The sequence below is a fragment of the Pipistrellus kuhlii genome, unplaced genomic scaffold (assembly GCF_014108245.1).
Source record: "Pipistrellus kuhlii isolate mPipKuh1 unplaced genomic scaffold, mPipKuh1.p scaffold_m20_p_18, whole genome shotgun sequence".
Taxonomy (NCBI): domain Eukaryota; kingdom Metazoa; phylum Chordata; class Mammalia; order Chiroptera; family Vespertilionidae; genus Pipistrellus; species Pipistrellus kuhlii.
The window spans coordinates 1,666,709-1,685,303 of record NW_023425493.1 but is presented as its reverse complement, the minus strand read 5'-3'; the positions used below and the strand labels follow the sequence as shown (position 1 = coordinate 1,685,303).

General features: G+C 41.5%; 2 protein-coding genes across 9 annotated transcripts in view; one reads left to right on the top strand and one right to left on the bottom strand.

Moving 5' to 3' along the window:
* DCAF6 (DDB1 and CUL4 associated factor 6) overlaps positions 1-4,324 on the bottom strand; it is an 82,886-nt gene extending 78,562 nt beyond the window's left edge. For 2 of the 8 annotated variants that reach the window (XM_036442924.2, XM_036442928.2), the window contains exon 1: positions 4,008-4,322. In XM_036442924.2, the coding sequence (XP_036298817.1) occupies positions 4,008-4,104 (97 nt within the window). In that variant the 5' untranslated portion in view covers positions 4,105-4,322. Of the gene's footprint in view, positions 1-4,007 lie in introns of all 8 variants that reach the window. The other 6 variants (XM_036442926.2, XM_036442930.2, XM_036442929.2 and 3 more) reach the window with 4 other exon arrangements.
* Positions 4,325-4,933: 609 nt separating this feature from the next.
* MPC2 (mitochondrial pyruvate carrier 2) lies at positions 4,934-18,390 on the top strand. The gene is made up of 5 exons (XM_036442935.2): positions 4,934-5,303; positions 9,853-9,893; positions 14,692-14,776; positions 15,272-15,383; positions 17,346-18,390. The coding sequence occupies exons 1-5, from the start codon at positions 5,195-5,197 to the stop codon at positions 17,380-17,382; spliced, it is 384 nt and encodes a 127-aa protein (XP_036298828.1). The 5' UTR covers positions 4,934-5,194; the 3' UTR covers positions 17,383-18,390.
* Positions 18,391-18,595: the final 205 nt, after the last annotated feature.

Here is an 18,595-nt window from a genome sequence, read left to right as displayed (position 1 = left end):
ACTTTTTCTTAAAAAGATAATAATGTACCTCTACAAACTTACTAGAAAGACTAAAATTAGGAGGATTCACAATGCCAGGTGTTGATAAAAATGTGGAACAACAGGGCGCTCAAGCACCGCAGTATAGTACAATTACTGGAAAATAGTCTAGCAGTTTCTTGTGAAGTTAAACACACATAGTATATAACTCAGCAATCTCCCTGTTCTTTACCCAATAAATGAGGATTTTAAAGAATCCTGCTCTAGTTTTATTTTCCAATGTTTAAATAAAAAGTTTCATTATTTATATCTTCCATATTAGACATCAGCAGTGTTTTAAGCAGTGTTTTAAACATTTTTTAAAATCTGCTATACTTGGAAACCCCAGCCACTCGAATCCTGAAGACAACAACATTCAATTACAGTTATAAAAAAAATACGCATCATCTAGAATAGTTTTGCAGACCTCAAGCTGAAACTCATTAGTGGGTATTTACTGGATCAGTGGTCAGCAAACTCATTAGTCAACAGAGCCAAATATCAACAGTACGATTGAAATTTCTTTAGAAAGCCAAATTTTTTAAATTTAAACTTCTTCTAAGCAGACCTTCAAAAGAGACTCTACCAAGCCATGGTATTTTGTGGAAGAGCCACACTCAAGGGGCCAAAGAGCCACATGTGGCTCATGAGCAGCAGTTTGCCGACTACTGTACTGGGTCAACACCAACATTTTCAATATGATAAAGAACTAAATTAAAATATACCTCACCTAGTAAGGCTAAATCCTACTCTATAATTTTTTATTTCAGTGTGCATGTGTATCTCAAGCTGCCATGTATATACATTTTCACAGTGGATCATGGTCAAACACTTGCAAACACTGACCTACTATCTAACTGTAACACAAGTTCTGCGCTACCAGAAGCTCTTGTCCCTCCTCAACACATTCATTCAATACCAGGGAAGGATGAAGTCCTCAACAGAGCGATCCTATCCTGCTATCTACATTTATGACTGAAAATATGCCTCTGATGGTCTTATATTCAAGAATTAGCATATTCTATTTGACATATTTTCATATTTGACGTTTTCACTACTAAAATCAGACATTTTCCAATTTTTAGAGATTTCAAGACTAAAGAAACACTAACTCTTCCCCAGTAGCTAAATAGGAGGCAAAGTCAGAATTTACTGACCCTCATATAATATATTGTAACTTGGCAACACATTATGGATTTGGTAAATCTGAATGTGGATATAATTCAGGATGTGCTAAAAATGGGGGACATCTGCAATACTCTCAAAAATAAAAGTTACTTAAAAGAGAGTAAATGAAAAATTATCCATTTCAATGCATATTGACTTTAATAATATTCAGACAGTCTTCCTAATCCCCTTACAAAAGGATTTCAACCTCTACTATAAAGTTGTCACAGGCTGCCTACTATATAGCTCCCATCCCCAAATTCCTCTATTGAAATCCTGATGCCCAAAGTGATAGTATGAGGACGTGGGGTCTTGGGAGGCCAGTGGAACTGGATTTGGGCTTTTCTAAAAGAGACCCCAGAGAAGAAGCTAGCCCTTCAGCCATATGAGGTTATGGTGAAAAGATGGCTATGCACCAGGAAGCAGGCCTGGACAGAATCTGACCATGTGTACACCTGATCTCAGCCTTCCAGCCTCCAAATTTGTTATAAACCATTTTCTCTTGTTTACAAGGCACCCAGTTTATGGCAATTCGTTACAGCAGCCCAGGCTGACCAAGACACTACTTAATCTTAACTTGAACACTTTATATTAAATATTTTAAGCATTATAGGTAGTAGACATGTCTGTCTAAAATGAAAGATACATGGAAAGAGGAAATGTATAGAAATGAGTTTCTTTTATAAGCAATGCTTATCTTTACAAAACAAATATACACTAAAACGTGTAGCTAATAATTTGTAACAATCACTGAATTCCAAAGAACTTCCCAATGTGCTCAGTGGCTACAGCGTATACAACATGTTGAGAAAATCTGAATACTTAAACTTATAAGTGTCTCCAACTCGGGATTTTTGACAATTAGTGTTTAAAAAAATAAATCTTGCACTGAAATTTTTATCAGGGTCACAGAGAAGACAAACCCTGGACTACTGTCTCAACCCAAGCTCTACTGGTTTAGGTGAATTTGGAGGCTACTGGTAAATATACTTTTTCTCCTAAATAATGTATGACAAATTATTATCTTCGTTCTCACAATGGAAAGCACATTTTGTGAACTGTAATTTTCTCTCTTGAGAGGAAAAGAGATAATAAACCAAATTTAAATAAAACAAAAACAACAAAGCTTGAATATTACCATTGAAAAGATACATTCTATGGTGAAATAATTTGAAATGCAAATGTCACAAGAAAGATCTGTCACTTCATTTTATCCCAATTTCACTGTTATTTAGTAGTAATTGATTATCAGAAATACAAATAATGGAAATAAACTAGAAATGTAGTTAATTTACAATACTATAATCAAAACGTTTAAATGTTAAAATCTCAAAAATGGGATCTAGTCTGGACGGTGTGGTTTAGTGGTTGACCCTTGATGTATGAAGCAGGAGGAAAGAGATCTATTCCCTAACTTCAACACAAACTCCATTCCATTAGAGTTAGAATAGGAAGGGGGGAATCTAGGGTTTTTATTTTAATAGATTCTATCATAGACACAGCTGAACCAGAAGAAAATATGTAAACTTATATATGTTTCTATAGAAAGAGCAAATCTATTTTTACTGTCATGTTAAGAATTCTAAGATGTAGAAAAAGAAAGTTGCAAAGCAATGTTTACAGCATATGCTGGTCACACGCACACACACACACACACAACACACACACACACACACACACACACACACACTATAGCATCTCTATGTATACATATGTGCTGGTAAGAATGCAGAGAAAAGTCTGGACAAATATTCAGGAAACAGACAATATTGTTACTTCCAAGGATGTGTGTGTGGGAAATTGGAATGGGAAGGATCACAGGGCTTTTTGCTTCATTTTACTAAGTTTTTACAAGGAGAATGTATTCATATGTCACTTGCAAAACTAAAAAGCAACATCAAGGCTAAGAAAAAAAATGCTTTCAACTTCTCTGCGGACTTGAAGTCCAAAACAAATAACAAAAAAAGATTTAGCCCGTAAAAGTGGCAAAATTGGAAAGAAACTTTCATGTTATCCTCAAATTAAAACAAATGAAGAATAAAGAGAAATGACAAGTTTGCACAAGAAGAAAACAACAAGACCCACGCTGGGTAGGTCCACTTTTAAGACGGTGGACTTTTTGGTTGGCCCGGGCGTGACCCAGAATCCCCACCAAACCGCTCCATCCGAACGGGGGAAGGTGGAAGGCAGCTCCCTCAGGCACGGAAGGCTGTTTTTAGAAAGCTGAACTAAGAACCAGAAAATGCCAAGTGTGCTCCGCGGGGCTGGGACCGGGAACGTGAAACCCTACACCTCCTCAAGGCGCCGAGCCGGCCGCCCAGCGGCCCCGGCCCCGCGGCGGCAGCCCGGCCGGAGCGGGGGCTCCGCGGAGCCCGTGCGAGCGTGACAGTCCCGGGGGCGGTCGGCGCGGCGGAGCCCACCCCCTGCCCTCCAGAGGCCGGAGGGGGGGTGCGGCCGAAAGCAGGTCCCGGCTGCGCGGGGCCGGCGCCGGGAGGAGCCGGAGCGCCAACTTTGCTCCAAACGCCCCGGGAGGCCCGGCAAGCCGCGTCCCAAGTCCCGCTCCCGAAGCCGCCCCGACACCTTCCCGGCCGGTACCGTCCGGCCCCGCGAGAAGACCCGGCCAGGGCGGCAGCTGGCAGCACGCGAGGGGGCTTGGCCGTGGAGGGCGGGGCTCGGGGTCCGCCCGTCGGGTTCCGCCCAGCGCCCCCCGAGTCTCCGGGGCGCCCCGGCCGAGGCGCCGTCCCGCCGCCAACAGCCCCGGCCGCGGCCCCCTCCCCCACGCCTGGGCGGCACCCGGCGCTCCGCCCGCCGCCCCCGCTCACCCAGGTAGCGGCTCCGCAGCCGGGCCGGGTCCTCCAGCCCGAGGGACCTTCTCCTCACGTCCCACAACAGGTGTGGGCAGGAGCCACCCCGAGACATGGCTCCGCCGCCGGGTGGGAGGGGAGCCCACCGCGTGGGGAGGGGTCGGGGGAGGGGACGTGCGATCAGCCCCCGAGCCGCACGGGCACCATCCGCGCGCCGGACCTTGCGGGCGGTCGCAGCGCCTCAGAAGGCGGCGGCGGCGCCTCGGCCCCCGAAGCCCGGGCGTGCCGCGGCCGGCGCTCGCCTCATACTCTCCTCAGACTGCCCGGAACGTCCAGTTCGGCAACAGTCCCTCCCTCGGCCTCCAGCAGGGGGCGGGGGAGGAGGCGGAGGCGGCCGCGACTCCGCCCTCTCCCCCCCTCGCTCTCGACCCCGCCCCTCAGGCTTTCTCGCGAGATGACGACCATCCGGGGGACGGAAGCCGCTAGTGTCCGGCCCCACGAGGAAAAACCGCCCTCATCCTTAGAAAAGCAGGTTCAGGTCCCTGCAGCCAAGTCCGTCCTTCTGCAAGGATAAACGAGGAAGCGGAGATGCGAGGTTTCTCGCCTGCGAGTTTCATTCCAAAGGAAGTTTCTCGCGAGTTTCATTCCAAAGAGAGAGTTGTGCGCCATCATCTTTAGTTGGGGCACGGCAGGCCGATGAGCCCATTTTAACTATGGGCCTCCTTAATCGAAATGAGAGGGGCTCGGGGCTACTTCACTTGCCCTTCTCCAACATGGCCTCGAGGGCAGGAAGGAGAAATGGGAGGTTCGCGCTGGGCCACGCCCACTCCTCGGGGCAGGCCAATCAGCGTGGGTCAGTCCGCTTGCGCACGCGCGCTGCGCCGGGCTCGGGCGGAATCGCGGAGGTAATTCTTCTGACCCCGGTTGCCATGCCTCCCCTCCTAGTGGGCGGCTGGCGGGCGGGCGGAGGGCCGACCCTGGGCGGGCCGTCGCAGAGCCTCCGCCTCCTCCGCCTTCTTCGGGCCCGGGCCCCTCGGTGATTCGCAAGGGGGACTGGCTGAGCGGCGGCGGGGCGAGCACCCGAGGGGAGTGTAGGACGCGAGGCCCCGAGGCCGGGGAAGTGACAAGCTGTCCTTCGTCGTCTGCCAGGGACGAGTCCGCGGCCACCCTCCCGCCCGCCTGGCCACGATCCCCCGTCCGCAGAGATGTCAGCCGCCGGCGTCCGGGGCCTGAGGGCCACCTACCATCGGGTCCTCGACAAAGTGGAGCTCATGCTGCCCGAGAAGTTGAGGCCGCTGTACAACCACCCGGCAGGTAAGGCACCGGAGCGGCTCCCGCCGAGACCTGGCCTCCGGGGCCCGCAGACACCTCGGTTCCCGGAGGCGTCACCTACACCCTCGAGTGAATGCGTCTACTTCTTCGCCTTCCCTGCTGTTCCCTTTGCCTCGTCCAACATCTTCCACCAACCTTGGCGACCTTTGTCGCACCCCCTCCTTTAGGCGCGACTCTGGCCCGGTTCGACTTCTGGGCTGCAGCCCGCTCCGTTTCCCCCGGCCCGAGCGCTGCGGCCCCGGCGGGTTTGGCGGAAAGGTCACGCCGCCTTCTCGTCCGAGCTTCCGAGCCTGTCACTCCCCGGCCCGTGGGTCTAGCTTAAGACTGTCCTTCGTGATATTCATGGGTGAACCACCCCTGCACCGTTTTTGCGTGGACACACCTGGATGTCACCCAGATGTGCCCATAACTGCAGGCATGACCTTGGGTGAAACCCTGGTTCTTGTGGTTTTTATAAAATGGTCAAGGTGAGAGTTAAATATAACATGCATGTTTGTTCTTTCATGCTCAGTAAATGTTTGCGTGCTCTCTTGCCCTGTCGGAACACAGTGTTCTTGCTGTTGAAAAAATATATATATATATTTCTATAGGAAACGGAAACGGGAAGATCCCAGTCCCTCCCACTCTGTACGTATGAGCCGGAATTCTCTGTACAGTGGGCAGTAATAATACTTAGTTGTCTGGGAACGAAAAGCAGATCTCTTTCAAACCTAAGAGTTTGCAAAGGAGAAAAATCTGCTATAAACTGAAATATTGAAGTGCAGCTCTCAAAGGAGCCCTTTTAGCTGACTCTTCTCTGCACTTGGCCTCATTAAAAGTGTTGACTACCCCTTTTTCCCCCCTGACCCCCCTACCCCGCCCCAAGTGACTCTCTGGAATCCGAACTGGCTATCACTAAATCTGATTTCCAGTTTGATAATGGAATGAACTGTATTTGGGGATTATACTGAGTATAATGTTGTTTACTGCAGTACATATTGAACCCATTATGAAATTGATCTTTCAAAAAGAGGTGTTTATTGCTAAAGTTTATTTAGTTTGCCTTTTAGTTCTTTTAATACTCAGATGTTTAGAGTTGTGCTGCATTTTGTGCTAAGATATCAGGAGGGAGGTTGGGCAATGCTTCTGTAATAATCCAGGCTTTAGAGTCATCTGAATTCCATAGTCAATTCTGACCCTTTCAGCTTTGTGTCTGGGCTAGGACAAGGACAGGGTAGAGCAGGAGCAATTTTAAGCCCAGAATAACAGGTCGTTTTATAGTGATGTTTTCCAAGGCCTTGACTTTAACCACCCACCTTCCTTGCTTATAATACTTTATTCAACTCCCAGAATGAAATGGAATACATTTGTAGATTGTACATTTCACCTGGGTATTCCTGAATTAGATGAGTTGTCATCTCTTGTTTGTACAGTGGAAGAAGCATAAGCTTAGAAGCCAGACAGACCAGTTTGAATTTTAACTTTTTGACCTTGGCCTCAAATCCCCAAAGCCTTAGTTTTCTAATTTATAAAATAGGGAAAATAATTATCACCATTTAAGGATTGTTATGAAAATTAAATGACAGTGTCAGTAAACACGTAGCAGAGTGTTTGCACTTAGACTTTGAAGGGATGTTTGTTCTGTCCCTCCTATGCTTTTAACCAGTACGCAGGGAAAGAATACCTATCACTGCAAAATGATTTGATTAGAAAGTTGTAGGCACACCAATGTAAGAATGGAGAAGTATGAAAAACATAACTGTTGGTATGTTACTATTGAATAAAATCTTAGAAAACACTGATTATGTCCAAGAGTTACAAGATTGAATCTTCAAGCTTTTTTGTACTGTTTTGCATAACAGTATATTATTGAATCATTCCCATTTAAGTATTAAGCCTTCAGTTAGAAACTTTATTTTTCACATTGGGACTTACTGAGCACCTCAGCTCAATATGCCTGTTTGTAATGTTACTTACTGGTGCTCCGTCCCAAGAAGAAAGTCTTTCCTTAGGGAGAAAACCATGCATACAATAAATGACGTAGTTTCTTGGTAGAATTAATTTGTTTTTATTTTTTGTTAATTCTTACCCTAGAATATTTTCCCATTGATTTTTAGAGAGCCGATGGGAGAGACAGCGAGAGAGAGAAATACCAATGTGAGAGATACACCTCGATTGGTTGCCTCCTAGACAGGTCCTAACCATGGCTAGGGATTTATCTAGCCTGCAACTGAGGTATGTGCCCTTGACCAGAATTGAACCTGGGACCTTTCAGTTTGAGAGTTAATGCTCTATCCACTGAGCCAAACCGGCTAGGGCTAGAATTTATATATTTCATTAACAGTGATTCCTTTCAGATGAGGAAATTAGGAGGTAAATTTATGTCATTTTATTAACTGGTTCATCAAAGTTCATCAAGGCAGCTAGATTGGTTAATTTGTTGGAAGATGTATGTCACAGATTTGGTGTGATATTCTCTTGCAGAGTTTCTCAAATTCTTCTATGAAAATTTGAACTCTGAAAAAATTTCACTTTAAAAATAAGATAAACCCATAACAATACAAAAGAAAGTGACCATTATATTATCCTCTGCATTTTCTGTAATGCCTGAAAATAATTTATATTTTTAAAAGTGTATATACTTTCTGAATACTTGTTTGATATTTTCAGATTGTCAGCATTTGAGGCCTTTTTCAACTTCCAAGAATGGACTTCTATGAAACAAGATGAAAATATATTAATTGTTATTTAACTCTCTGTCTAAAATAATGTATGTTTATATCTAATGGGGACATATTTTCCTCATTTTGGACTCCAAATTAAATATAGTAGATGATTTTTATTCAGTATATTTGACCTGATCACGTTTTTTCATGCCTCATAATGAATATTAGCTATGTACCCTATTAGTTTACAGTTCTGCCTATCTTGATCTTAAGGTAATATAATCATTTCAGGCATCATAATTATTTAATTGTCTCATATTTTTAATGAATTGCTGTGTTTTAATGAACAGCTGAGAGAATATTTGTGTCATTCTGTAGACTATAAAGCTGGTTTTCCCAGTTCTAGAATGACACTCAGATCTAATGTGACATTGTGTTGTCACTGTATGAGCATATCTATTTTTAAATGTTTTGTTTTATTCAAACTGCTTTAGAAATTTGAAGTAAGTTGGAATCTTTTCTCATTACCATGTCCACTATTGGTTAATTGCTTTTTTCAGGAAGACAACCTCTGTACTTGAATTCTTACACGTTTAAGTTTATTTGGCTTATTTACTCTTAAGGTAGAAAATGTTAGATAAGATAAATTGGAAGAGTGAGCTAAAATTAGTTTTCTTTGAAATTTTTGTATAATCACAAAGAGTGATAGCCATATTCCCTTTTTTTAAACAATGAAGAAAACACTACTGAATTGCATTTATAAATATCCAACTCTGATTTTTATTTGCTACTGATATTTTTAAATTCATACTTATGTAGGGTTTGTTGTGTAGTTTTAAATTATTCACTAAATATTCATACCGCTCCTAGTCCAGGCTCTAGTAACTGAAGTAATATTTGAAGTTTTTTTGTTTGGTTTGGTTAGCGGGACAGGGGCAGTTAGTTAATATTTTAAGACTGTCACCTAGCTCGGAACACTTATTATTGTAGTTCCCAGGAAAACCTACTGAAAAGCCTGCTGGTTCATTAACCCTGAAGTATCAATCACTTAAGCTGGTCAAGAAGCAGACTCTAGAGGCTTTGCTCAGGAGAGCACAAGAGGAAACATGAGTTTTGAAAATAGAAAGAGGTGTGTCTGCTGAAAAATTCAAAGCCAGAGACTAAAACATGGGCTGAATTACCCTTAGAGATGAAGTCAGGCTTCATGCAGGGATAAAAGATGAACTTAGTCATTGATCCTGCCTATGACCAGAGACTTTGTGTAGACAAAGAGAAGTGAACCAGTGTGAGGATAGGAATCCCAGAAGCTCAAGCTAAGCAAAATAACCAGACAGTTTGCAAAGCTGACTTGTTAGTACATCATGGCTTCAGTCTCAGGGAAAGCATTCTCAGGAGCCAGGTCGGGGAGTGGCATGGTTTAAGAGGGAGTAACTAGTGAGTGAAAGTCTAAAGCAACCCTGATGTAAACGGATCCTGATGTCCCTGAAGATGAGTAAATATCAAACTCTAGCCTTTGGGATGAAACATCGGCAAGGAAATCTGTAAATTCCCCAACTTGAAGTTATCCATGAGTGAACAAACATTAAGTTCTATGTTTTCCAAAACCATCTCCGTTGCACTTTACTTTCTTTTTAACAGGTCACAAAAATACAAATAATTGATGGGGAGATCAAAAGAACTTGTATGAAAGATTGATATTGTGGTGACTTTTTAAAGTTAGCTTATGAACAAAATATGTAGAAAACATTAAAAGATTAAAAATGGAAAAAATGATTAGAAATAGATTGATAAATCTTTAGGTTTTTGAAATGTGATAGCTATTAAAAGACATATGGAATGATTGAATAATTGATTTATTCCTAAATTTTTTGTTGTTGTTGTTTCAGGTCCTAGAACAGTTTTTTTCTGGGCTCCAATTATGAAATGGGTAAGTTTTGAGTTTTTATAGAAGCTACTGAAAAAAATTATCTGATTACTTACTAATTTGAAGCAACTTTTATGAAGGATGTACTTTGAAATGTTCATGGGATGCCTCTAAATGATGTCATGCCAAGATTCTCAGATGTATCATTTTCACTAGTTTTTTTCTGAACTCCATTGATCTGGAGGCCTGGGAACATATTTGTTATCAAAACACAATTGTGGCCCTAACCGGTTTGGTTCAGTGGATAGAGCATTGTCCTGCGGACTGAAGGGTCCCAGGTGTGATTCCTGTCAAGAGCATGTACCTTGGTTGTGGGCACATCCCCATAAGGGGTTTGCAGGAGGCAGCTGATCAATGTTTCTCTCTCATTGATGTTTCTAACTCTATCCCTCTTCTATCCTCTGTAAAAAATCAATAAAATATATTTTTTTAAAAGAAAAAAAACAACATAAGTGAGCCCTTGAAACATGGAACTTCATTCTAAAATTTTATGACTAAGAAAACATTAAACTAGTTAGAACCCTCCTCCCTAAATTAGCTGTTACTGTTAATTTAGTATGAGTATTAAAGATACACCAATACAGAAACAAGGAAAGGTAGTCTCAAAAATTAGTGGGGTTTAGCCAAGGATGTATGTTAACATTTGGTTAGTGATAGAGTCTAGGACTTCTGACTCCAGATACTGCTGTCAACATAGGTGGACAAAATGTCTGTTCCAGTCCCTGCTTTTAGTTCCTTTGGGTTATACTAGAAGTGGGATTATTGGATCATATGGTAATTCTATATTTAATATTTTTAAAAATGCATTTTTATTGAATTTTACAGATTAGAGAAGGGAGAGGGATAGAGATATAGAAACATTAATGACTATTAATTGGATGCCTCCTGCATGGCCCCCACTGGGAATTGAACCCACAACCCAGGCATGTTCCCTGACCGGGAATCGAACCAGCAACCTCTTGGTTCCTGGGTGGACACTCAACTGCTGAGCCACACCAGCGGGGCTATATTTAAATTTTGAGGAATGCCATTTTACATACTCAGCTATAAAATAGCAAGATTAGATGAGTAGTTGGGAGCTGTATTTTAGAGAGAACTAGAGAGCAGTTGTTTTTTATACTTATATATTGAGAAAAGATCCCATTAGTTTTTTTTTAAAGTTTCCTTATATGACCTTGGATGATTATGCTCACACTCTAAGCATTCAAATATAGTGATATGCCTCCAAAAAACCTAGACTAATGGAAGGTATGTTATTGTTTCCTTCTTCTCCTCTCCCTACTACACTTAAAATTATATAGTAAAACATATCTATAAAGTGGAATGATTAATGAAGTATTATTTCTACATTATTAAAAGAATAAGAATGATTTAATCTATTTACCATAAATATGGTTCTCTTTGACCTCAAATTTGCCACAATTTGGGAGTTTATTTATTTTATTAATAGCTTTTATGTTTCTTTGATCTGTTCCACCAGTGTTTTGAAACACTGACAGAATCAGATATGCCTGAGTGCCTTCTGTCTCCTTTAAAAACATCTATTTTAAGTTCGTGTTGAAATCAACATAGTCTCCTGATGACTGCATAGCAATAGGAACTTCTGTGTCTTGTTCGCTGGTGCAGAGACTTCTTTTGCTGGTTATTTACTTTATGTACAATGTGTGTTCTTCTCCCAGAGCATTTGGTAATTAATCTATATATGACATAAAAATTGCTGCTGCCAACCATATGTGTTCTGTCTGAAGAATTTCAGACTATTCTTCTTCAGACATTTAACTGTGGTGGAGACCTTAGCCACTTTAATTAAAACCAAATAATTAATCATAAAAATTATACCTTAAATATTTTATTTTAACTCAAATTATGTAAATACTTATTTATTTTTGAATCATCTACAATGAGGCCAAAGCTTTTATTTATGTACTAGAGGCCCCAGTGCACAAAATTTATGCACGGGAGTGGGGGGACCGTCCCTCAGCCCAACCTGCACCCTCTCCTTTCTGAGACCCCTTAAAGGATGTCCGACTGCCTGTTTAGGCCCGATCCCAGTGGGTCAGACATCCCTTTCACAATCCAGGACTGCTGACTCCCAACTACTTGCCTGATTGCCCCTAACCGCTTCTGCTTGCCGGCCTGATCACCTGCTAACCACTCCCCTACCAGCCTGATTGATGCCTAACTGCTTCCTGCCAGCCTGTTTGCCCCTAACTGCCCTCCCCTGTAGGCCTGGTCCCCTTCTAACTGCCCTCCCCTGCAGGCCTGGGTCCCACCCAGCTGCTCTCCACTGCAGGCCTGGGTCCCCCTGAACTTGCCTTCCCTGCAGGCCTGGTCACCCCCAACTTCCCTCCTCTGCCGGCCTGGTTACTCCTAACTGCCCTCTCCTGCAGCCTTGATTGCCCTCAACTGCCCTCCCTTGCAGGCCTGGTTCCTTCCAACTGCCCTCCCCTGCTGGCCATCTTGTGGTGGCCATCTTGTGTCCACATGGGGGCAGCCATCTTTGACCACATGGTGGCAGCCATCTTGTGTGTGGGAGTGATGGTCAACTTGCATATTACTCTTATTAGATAGGTTGGAGGCCTGGTGCATGGGTGGAGACCAGCTGGTTTGTCCTGAAGGGTGTCCCAGATCAGGGTGGGGGTTCCCTTGGGTTGTGGAGCGGCCTGGGAGAGGGGCTTGTGGTTTTTATGCCAACTACCCCCCTACGCCCCCTCCAGCAACTCAAGTGGAGGCCCTGGTATCTGGGATATATTTACCTTCTACAATTGAAACTTTGTAGCCTGGAGCAGAGCCAAGCCTCCTGCTTGCTCCATGGTGACAGCCATTTCTGTTGCTATTTATTTATCTTCTATAATTGAAACTTTGTAGCCTTAAGCGGAGGCCTGAGTCGGCCAGGGTGTGCAGAAAGATTGGCTTCCTCCATTGTCTGGGGCAACCCTAGCCTCCTGCTCTCTCTAGCTCAGTGGCTACCACCACTTCTGTTGAGATTTATCTTCTATAATTGAAAATTTGTAGCCTTGAATGGACACCTCTACCTGTCAGGATGTGCAGAAAGCTTGGCTTCCTCCATTGGCCAAGGGAACACAAATCTCCCTCCTGTTCTCTCAGTGGCCGCAGCCATCTTGGTTGGGGTTAATTTGCGTGCTCGCTTCTTGATTGGCTGGTGGGCATGGCTTGTGGGTGTAGCAGAGTGATGGTTAATTTGTATATTACTCTTTTATTAGATAGGATATATAATAAAAGGAAGGAAGGAGAGAGAAAGAAAGAGGAAAGAAAGAAAGTTCGTTTTATGCTATCTACTAGAGGCCCGGTGTATGAATTCATGCAACAGTGGGGTCCCTTGGTCTGGCCACAGGATTGGGCTGAGACTGGCTCTCCAACATCCCCTGAGGGGTCCCGGATTGCTAGAGTGCACAGGCCAGGCCAAGGGACCCCCACCAGTGCATATCGGGGCCAGGGAGGGACATGGGAGTTTGGCCAGCTGGGGAGGGACTGCAGGAGGGCTTCAGGGCATGTCAAGCCCTTCTTGCTTGGTCCCGATTGGCTGGACCCCAGCAGCAAGTTAACCTACCAGTTGGAGTGTCTGCTCCCTGGTGGTCAGTGCATGTCATAGTGACTGGTCGACTGGCCAGCTATCTGTCCATGGTGTTCAGTGCACGTCACAATGAGTGGTTGAGCAGCCTTAGCATATCATTAGCATATTATACTTTGGTTGGTTGAATGGACAACTGGACACTTAGTGTATTAGGCTTTTATTATATAGGATGAGTATGCTACCTAATGGAGATAATCAAATGCCTGAAATCACCACAAATCTGAGCTTCAGACATTTGAAAAACATTTTTAAGTTTGTTTAATGATGCCAAGCCTTCTGTATTAGGAATTTAAAATACATTATCTCGTATTTAATCTTCACCAAAAAATATCAGAGAAATAAATAGAATCAGCATTTTTCAGAGATGGGTACTGAGGCTCAGAGAACTGGCTGCACATGTTGTTGTAGTGGCAGGCTCAGGATTGGAAGCTCCAGGTCTGTTTGACTCAAGTCTATGCCCTTAAACACTAACATGACTGCCTTCACACAAGTCACTGTGGATCTAGGTATGGTTAGGGAGTATTTCATTTAATCTTGTGGTATACTCTAAGCACTCTCTGAATATACAGTTTTATTATCTGAATGAACAAAGTTCAGAATAAAGATGAAAAGGAACATGGACCTTTTGCCCTTGATCCTAAGACTATATGAGTGGGTAATTGCATCAAAGGCAGTGTCAAAAACACAGCAGAGACAAAATGACCAGCTGTCCTCTGACATTAAAGAAAAACTGTCTAACTAGGACACTAAAATTCTAACAGAGCTTTGGTGATACTTGCACTTAAAAAAAAAGAAAAAGAAAAAAAAGAATAACATTGACAAAAAAAACGAAAAGAGGAATCTATACAAATTACCTTAGTTTTCAGGCATCCTCCATGTCAGTGGTTCCTGACATGTATAAAGAATATATAAATTCATATGTGAAAAAAGTGTCATTTGTGGAACAAATATATATATATCACACACACACATTACTGATTTTCAAATATATCAGGTTTCTTAATCTGATTAACAAAATACAGATTAATTGTGTAAGTATTCTGAATTCACTGTAGCTTTTTTCATGATATACAATTTCTTAAGGCATGGATACTAAAATTACCGCTATTATAATGTGGATATCTCTGAAGCAGTTCTGCGTTTAATTTATGTGAAGAACCATTACTTGACACTTAGGATGCTTTTTCCTTTTTCTGTGTATTTCAGGGGTTGGTGTGTGCTGGATTGGCTGACATGGCCAGACCTGCAGAAAAACTCAGCACAGCTCAGTCTGCTGTTTTGATGGCTACAGGTAAATTAAAGAATACCCTTCATATTCCGTATGGACATTCAATATTTGTATATTGTTTTACCTCATAATTTAATGTTTAGAACACATTACACACACAGACACACACACACACACACACACACACACACACACAAAGGAATTCAGGGCTCATCTCTAGGAAGTTATTGGACAGAGAAGGCAGAGGAGGGTTACAGTGGGTTTTTATTTTTCATGGGTTTTGTCATCAGCATAATTTCATGAGTCAGAAAAATATTCCATTAAATATTCACTTCCCCTATAAAGATTGCCTCAATTTGATGTAAGAACTGAGTATTTTATGTAACAATGAATTATAGCAGCTTAATTAAGACTTAGAATATAGTTTTTTTTTTTATCCCCTGTCCTATATTATGTTGTCATAGTCTTATTTAGAAATATTTTACTATAATATTAAATATTCAGATAAGTTATTGCAACAATACCTATACTTTTAAAATATATATTTTGTTTCAACAGGGCTTATTTGGTCAAGATACTCACTTGTAATTATTCCAAAAAACTGGAGTCTGTTTGCTGTTAATTTCTTTGTCGGGGCAGCAGGAGCCTCTCAGCTCTTTCGTATTTGGAGGTAAGCCCACCGACGGTATAAAACATGTGTCTCTGAAGCCCCACAGGTGGCAGTACTTTTTTTTTGGTAAAATTTATGTATAATACTAAGATGGGATGTGTATGAAGCAAAAATTTAGCACTTCTAGAAAAGTTAAGTTTTAAGTTAAAAAGTGTTAAGCAGTATGTTACCTAGGTTTTAAATTTGTATATTATCTGGATGTATAGCTCTTTCATAGAATCTATTTCATTAAGATAACATATATACTTTATGATATACTAAGAAGTTTTCTGAATGAACTCTTGATTACATATAATAAGCGGAACTGAAACATAGTTATGTAGTATTGGAAATGATGTTTCCAGTGAGGCTTTTGGTTTCATTAGAAAATGTTCCATGAGCTTTGGAAATTTTTCAAACTGTTTACTCCATCAGTAACATTGGTCACTTGTTAAATAACATTATGTTACTTAACATAATGTTAATAACATTATGTTATTTAAAATAATGTTAAAGAACATTAATATTCTGCAATGAGCTCATCTGAGATGAAGGCTCTGGCTTTGTTTGCACCATAGAACCTTTCTAAATTACAAAACACTGTCATGAATAATAGTTTTCTTTAGTAAAAAAAAAAAATTGAATGATCTCAGTAAGGAGAAACATCTATAATAATAAAAGCCTAAGTGACCATCGCAACCTAATGGATGACCAAACAGGCTGCGTGGGGCAACCAAACAACTGAGCAACAGGCTGTGTGGGGTGACCATGTTGGCAGGGGGGTTAGTGAGGGGTGACAAATAACTGAGCAGGAGGCTTTGTGGAGCCACCAGGCCCGCAGGGAGGTGGCAGTTGGGAGCAACCAGGCTGGTGGGAGGGGCAGGAGGGGGGGCAGTAAGGGGCAACCATGCTGGCTGGGGGTGTGGGGCAATTGGGGGCGACCAGGGCAGCAGGGGGGGCAGTTAGGGATGATCAGGCAGGCAGGCAGCGAGCAGTTAGGAGCCAGTGCTCCTGGATTGTGAGAGGGATATCCAACTGCTGGTTTAGGCCTGATCCTCAGGACATCCCCCGAGGGGTCCCAGATTGGAGAGGGTACAGGCTGGGCTGAGGGAACCCCCTCCCCTCCATGCATGAATTTCATGCACTGGGCCTCTAGTTAAGTTATAATTTACATTCCTTTCAGAAGGCATTCTATTCCATGGAGTATAGTACATTTAATTCATCGTTAACACCCCTAGGTTAATGATTAACTATAATTTAATCATTTTATTATCATCTAGCATATAATGGATGGGTGAATAAATAACTCATTACAGAGTATGCCTCACAATATTTTTAAGACTTATTTAATATAAACTTTAATTTGTATAGTGATTTTATTTATATTTTTCTCATATATCATCCCATTTTAACATTAACTCATGATAGATAGTAGAGCTAAGATAATGCTAAGTGCCCTATTATTTTTAATATTAGAAGTTAAAATACAGTTTAACAAAAGAATTTTTGACACCTTTGGTACGATAACAGATTGAGAGATTTCGTTAGAGATGCAGATGTTGGCTCTGGAGCATTTAGGAAAACACTATCGAATATTTGCATCGGGGCCTTTTGAGAGACCTGGGAGGTATGCTTACGTCATAGAGTAAGTTCCTTCCTATGCGTGTCCTGTCCTCCACTCTGAGTCAGTGATGCAGTCCACACTTTTTGTCATGCTCTTGTATAGTTTAAGAATGAAAATAGTCATTAAAATAATACTTCTGTACAGGAAACTGCATATCAGTTAAGTTATTAAAACTTTCTGGCAGCTGGAAGTCAGATGCAAATAGTCATTTTCCTTCCTGCCTCGAGAAGATTGTATTTACAACTAGATAGCCTCTCTACTAGTGAGAGGGAAGAGATGGAATATGCTTCTCATTCCCTTCTTGTTGTATACTTATCTATTATGATTCATGATTATTTTTCTTTCTGTTTTCTCCATAGATATAATCAAGAACTAAAAGCTAGCGCAAACAAATAAAAGAGTTCCTGATCATCCCAACAACCTAGATGTAGCCATACCACTGGGACCTAGTTTGATTTATTATTTGTTATTGGTAAGGTGATGCTCTCTATGCTAATAATTGGAACGCATTTTAAAAATCTAACTTAAATAGGAGCTAGTGCTCAATTCAGCAGAAAAATAAAGCAAATTTTTAATAACAGTGACTCTACATATGACTTATCTATAGGTATTAGTAACATTTTTTCCTACTCTTTTCCCGTAATAAATCATACTTGCTCATTCATACCTCTAGTCTCTTCCTGTTCTAGTTCACCAAAGTATGTGTGTTTAAGAGTGCACATGTTCAAGCAAGTTGAAAGATAGTTGAAAGGTCAAGTAATCTATTTTCAGTGAAGGATGGTGAATTAGCTAAAAGTGGAAGTAAATAGAGTTAAAGAGGTTGAGAAATGGGTAGAATGGCTAGCAAAATGATTTAAAACTATTTTAAGATATTTTAAGTTGAAAAATCTTGAAAAATTATATTTTGTGTATTGTGTGAAATTATTTTAGAGCTACAAGAGTAATGAAGGATTTCTAAATGTTAGGCTTTCTGTAAATGTCTGGGACCTTCATCCCCATTATTAGGAAAGACTGGGTATAGATTGCTGCATACTAGAAATAATTAACAGTCTTTTGGATCTGAGCTCCAATTTGGCGTATGGAGCTTTTTTCTAAAAAAAAAAAAAAAGCTAGTCCTAGTTAGAACTGCCATTAGTAGAATCAGCAAGCAAATTATTTCTAAATATGAAGATGCAAATAGAAAAAGAACTTGAATAATAATATACTATAACAATCAAAATTTGGCAATTAGCCATTGAAGACCCTGCACTTTTTCATATATCCCTTCACTGTGGTCCATCTTTGAGAAGGAATTTGACATTGGCACTGTTTCCTTTTTATAAGCTACACTGTTAAATTTGTTTGGCATGTGTGTGTTTCCTAGAGTTAAGCATTTAGGGAAAACATCTATTATGAAATATGGCATAGATGCACAAAAATAATTAAAATATATTTTGAAATGGTGTTTCAGTTTTTCTTTTTTTATTCCGGCTTTTATATGGGCTTTTATATGGGTTCCCACTGGTCAGTCAAATTACTTGTAGCATTTAGATGCAGTCATAGGCCATCCTCTTGGTTCGCAGAAGTTCCACTGATAGACAAATCATCTCATATTTCCTTTCTTCCCCAA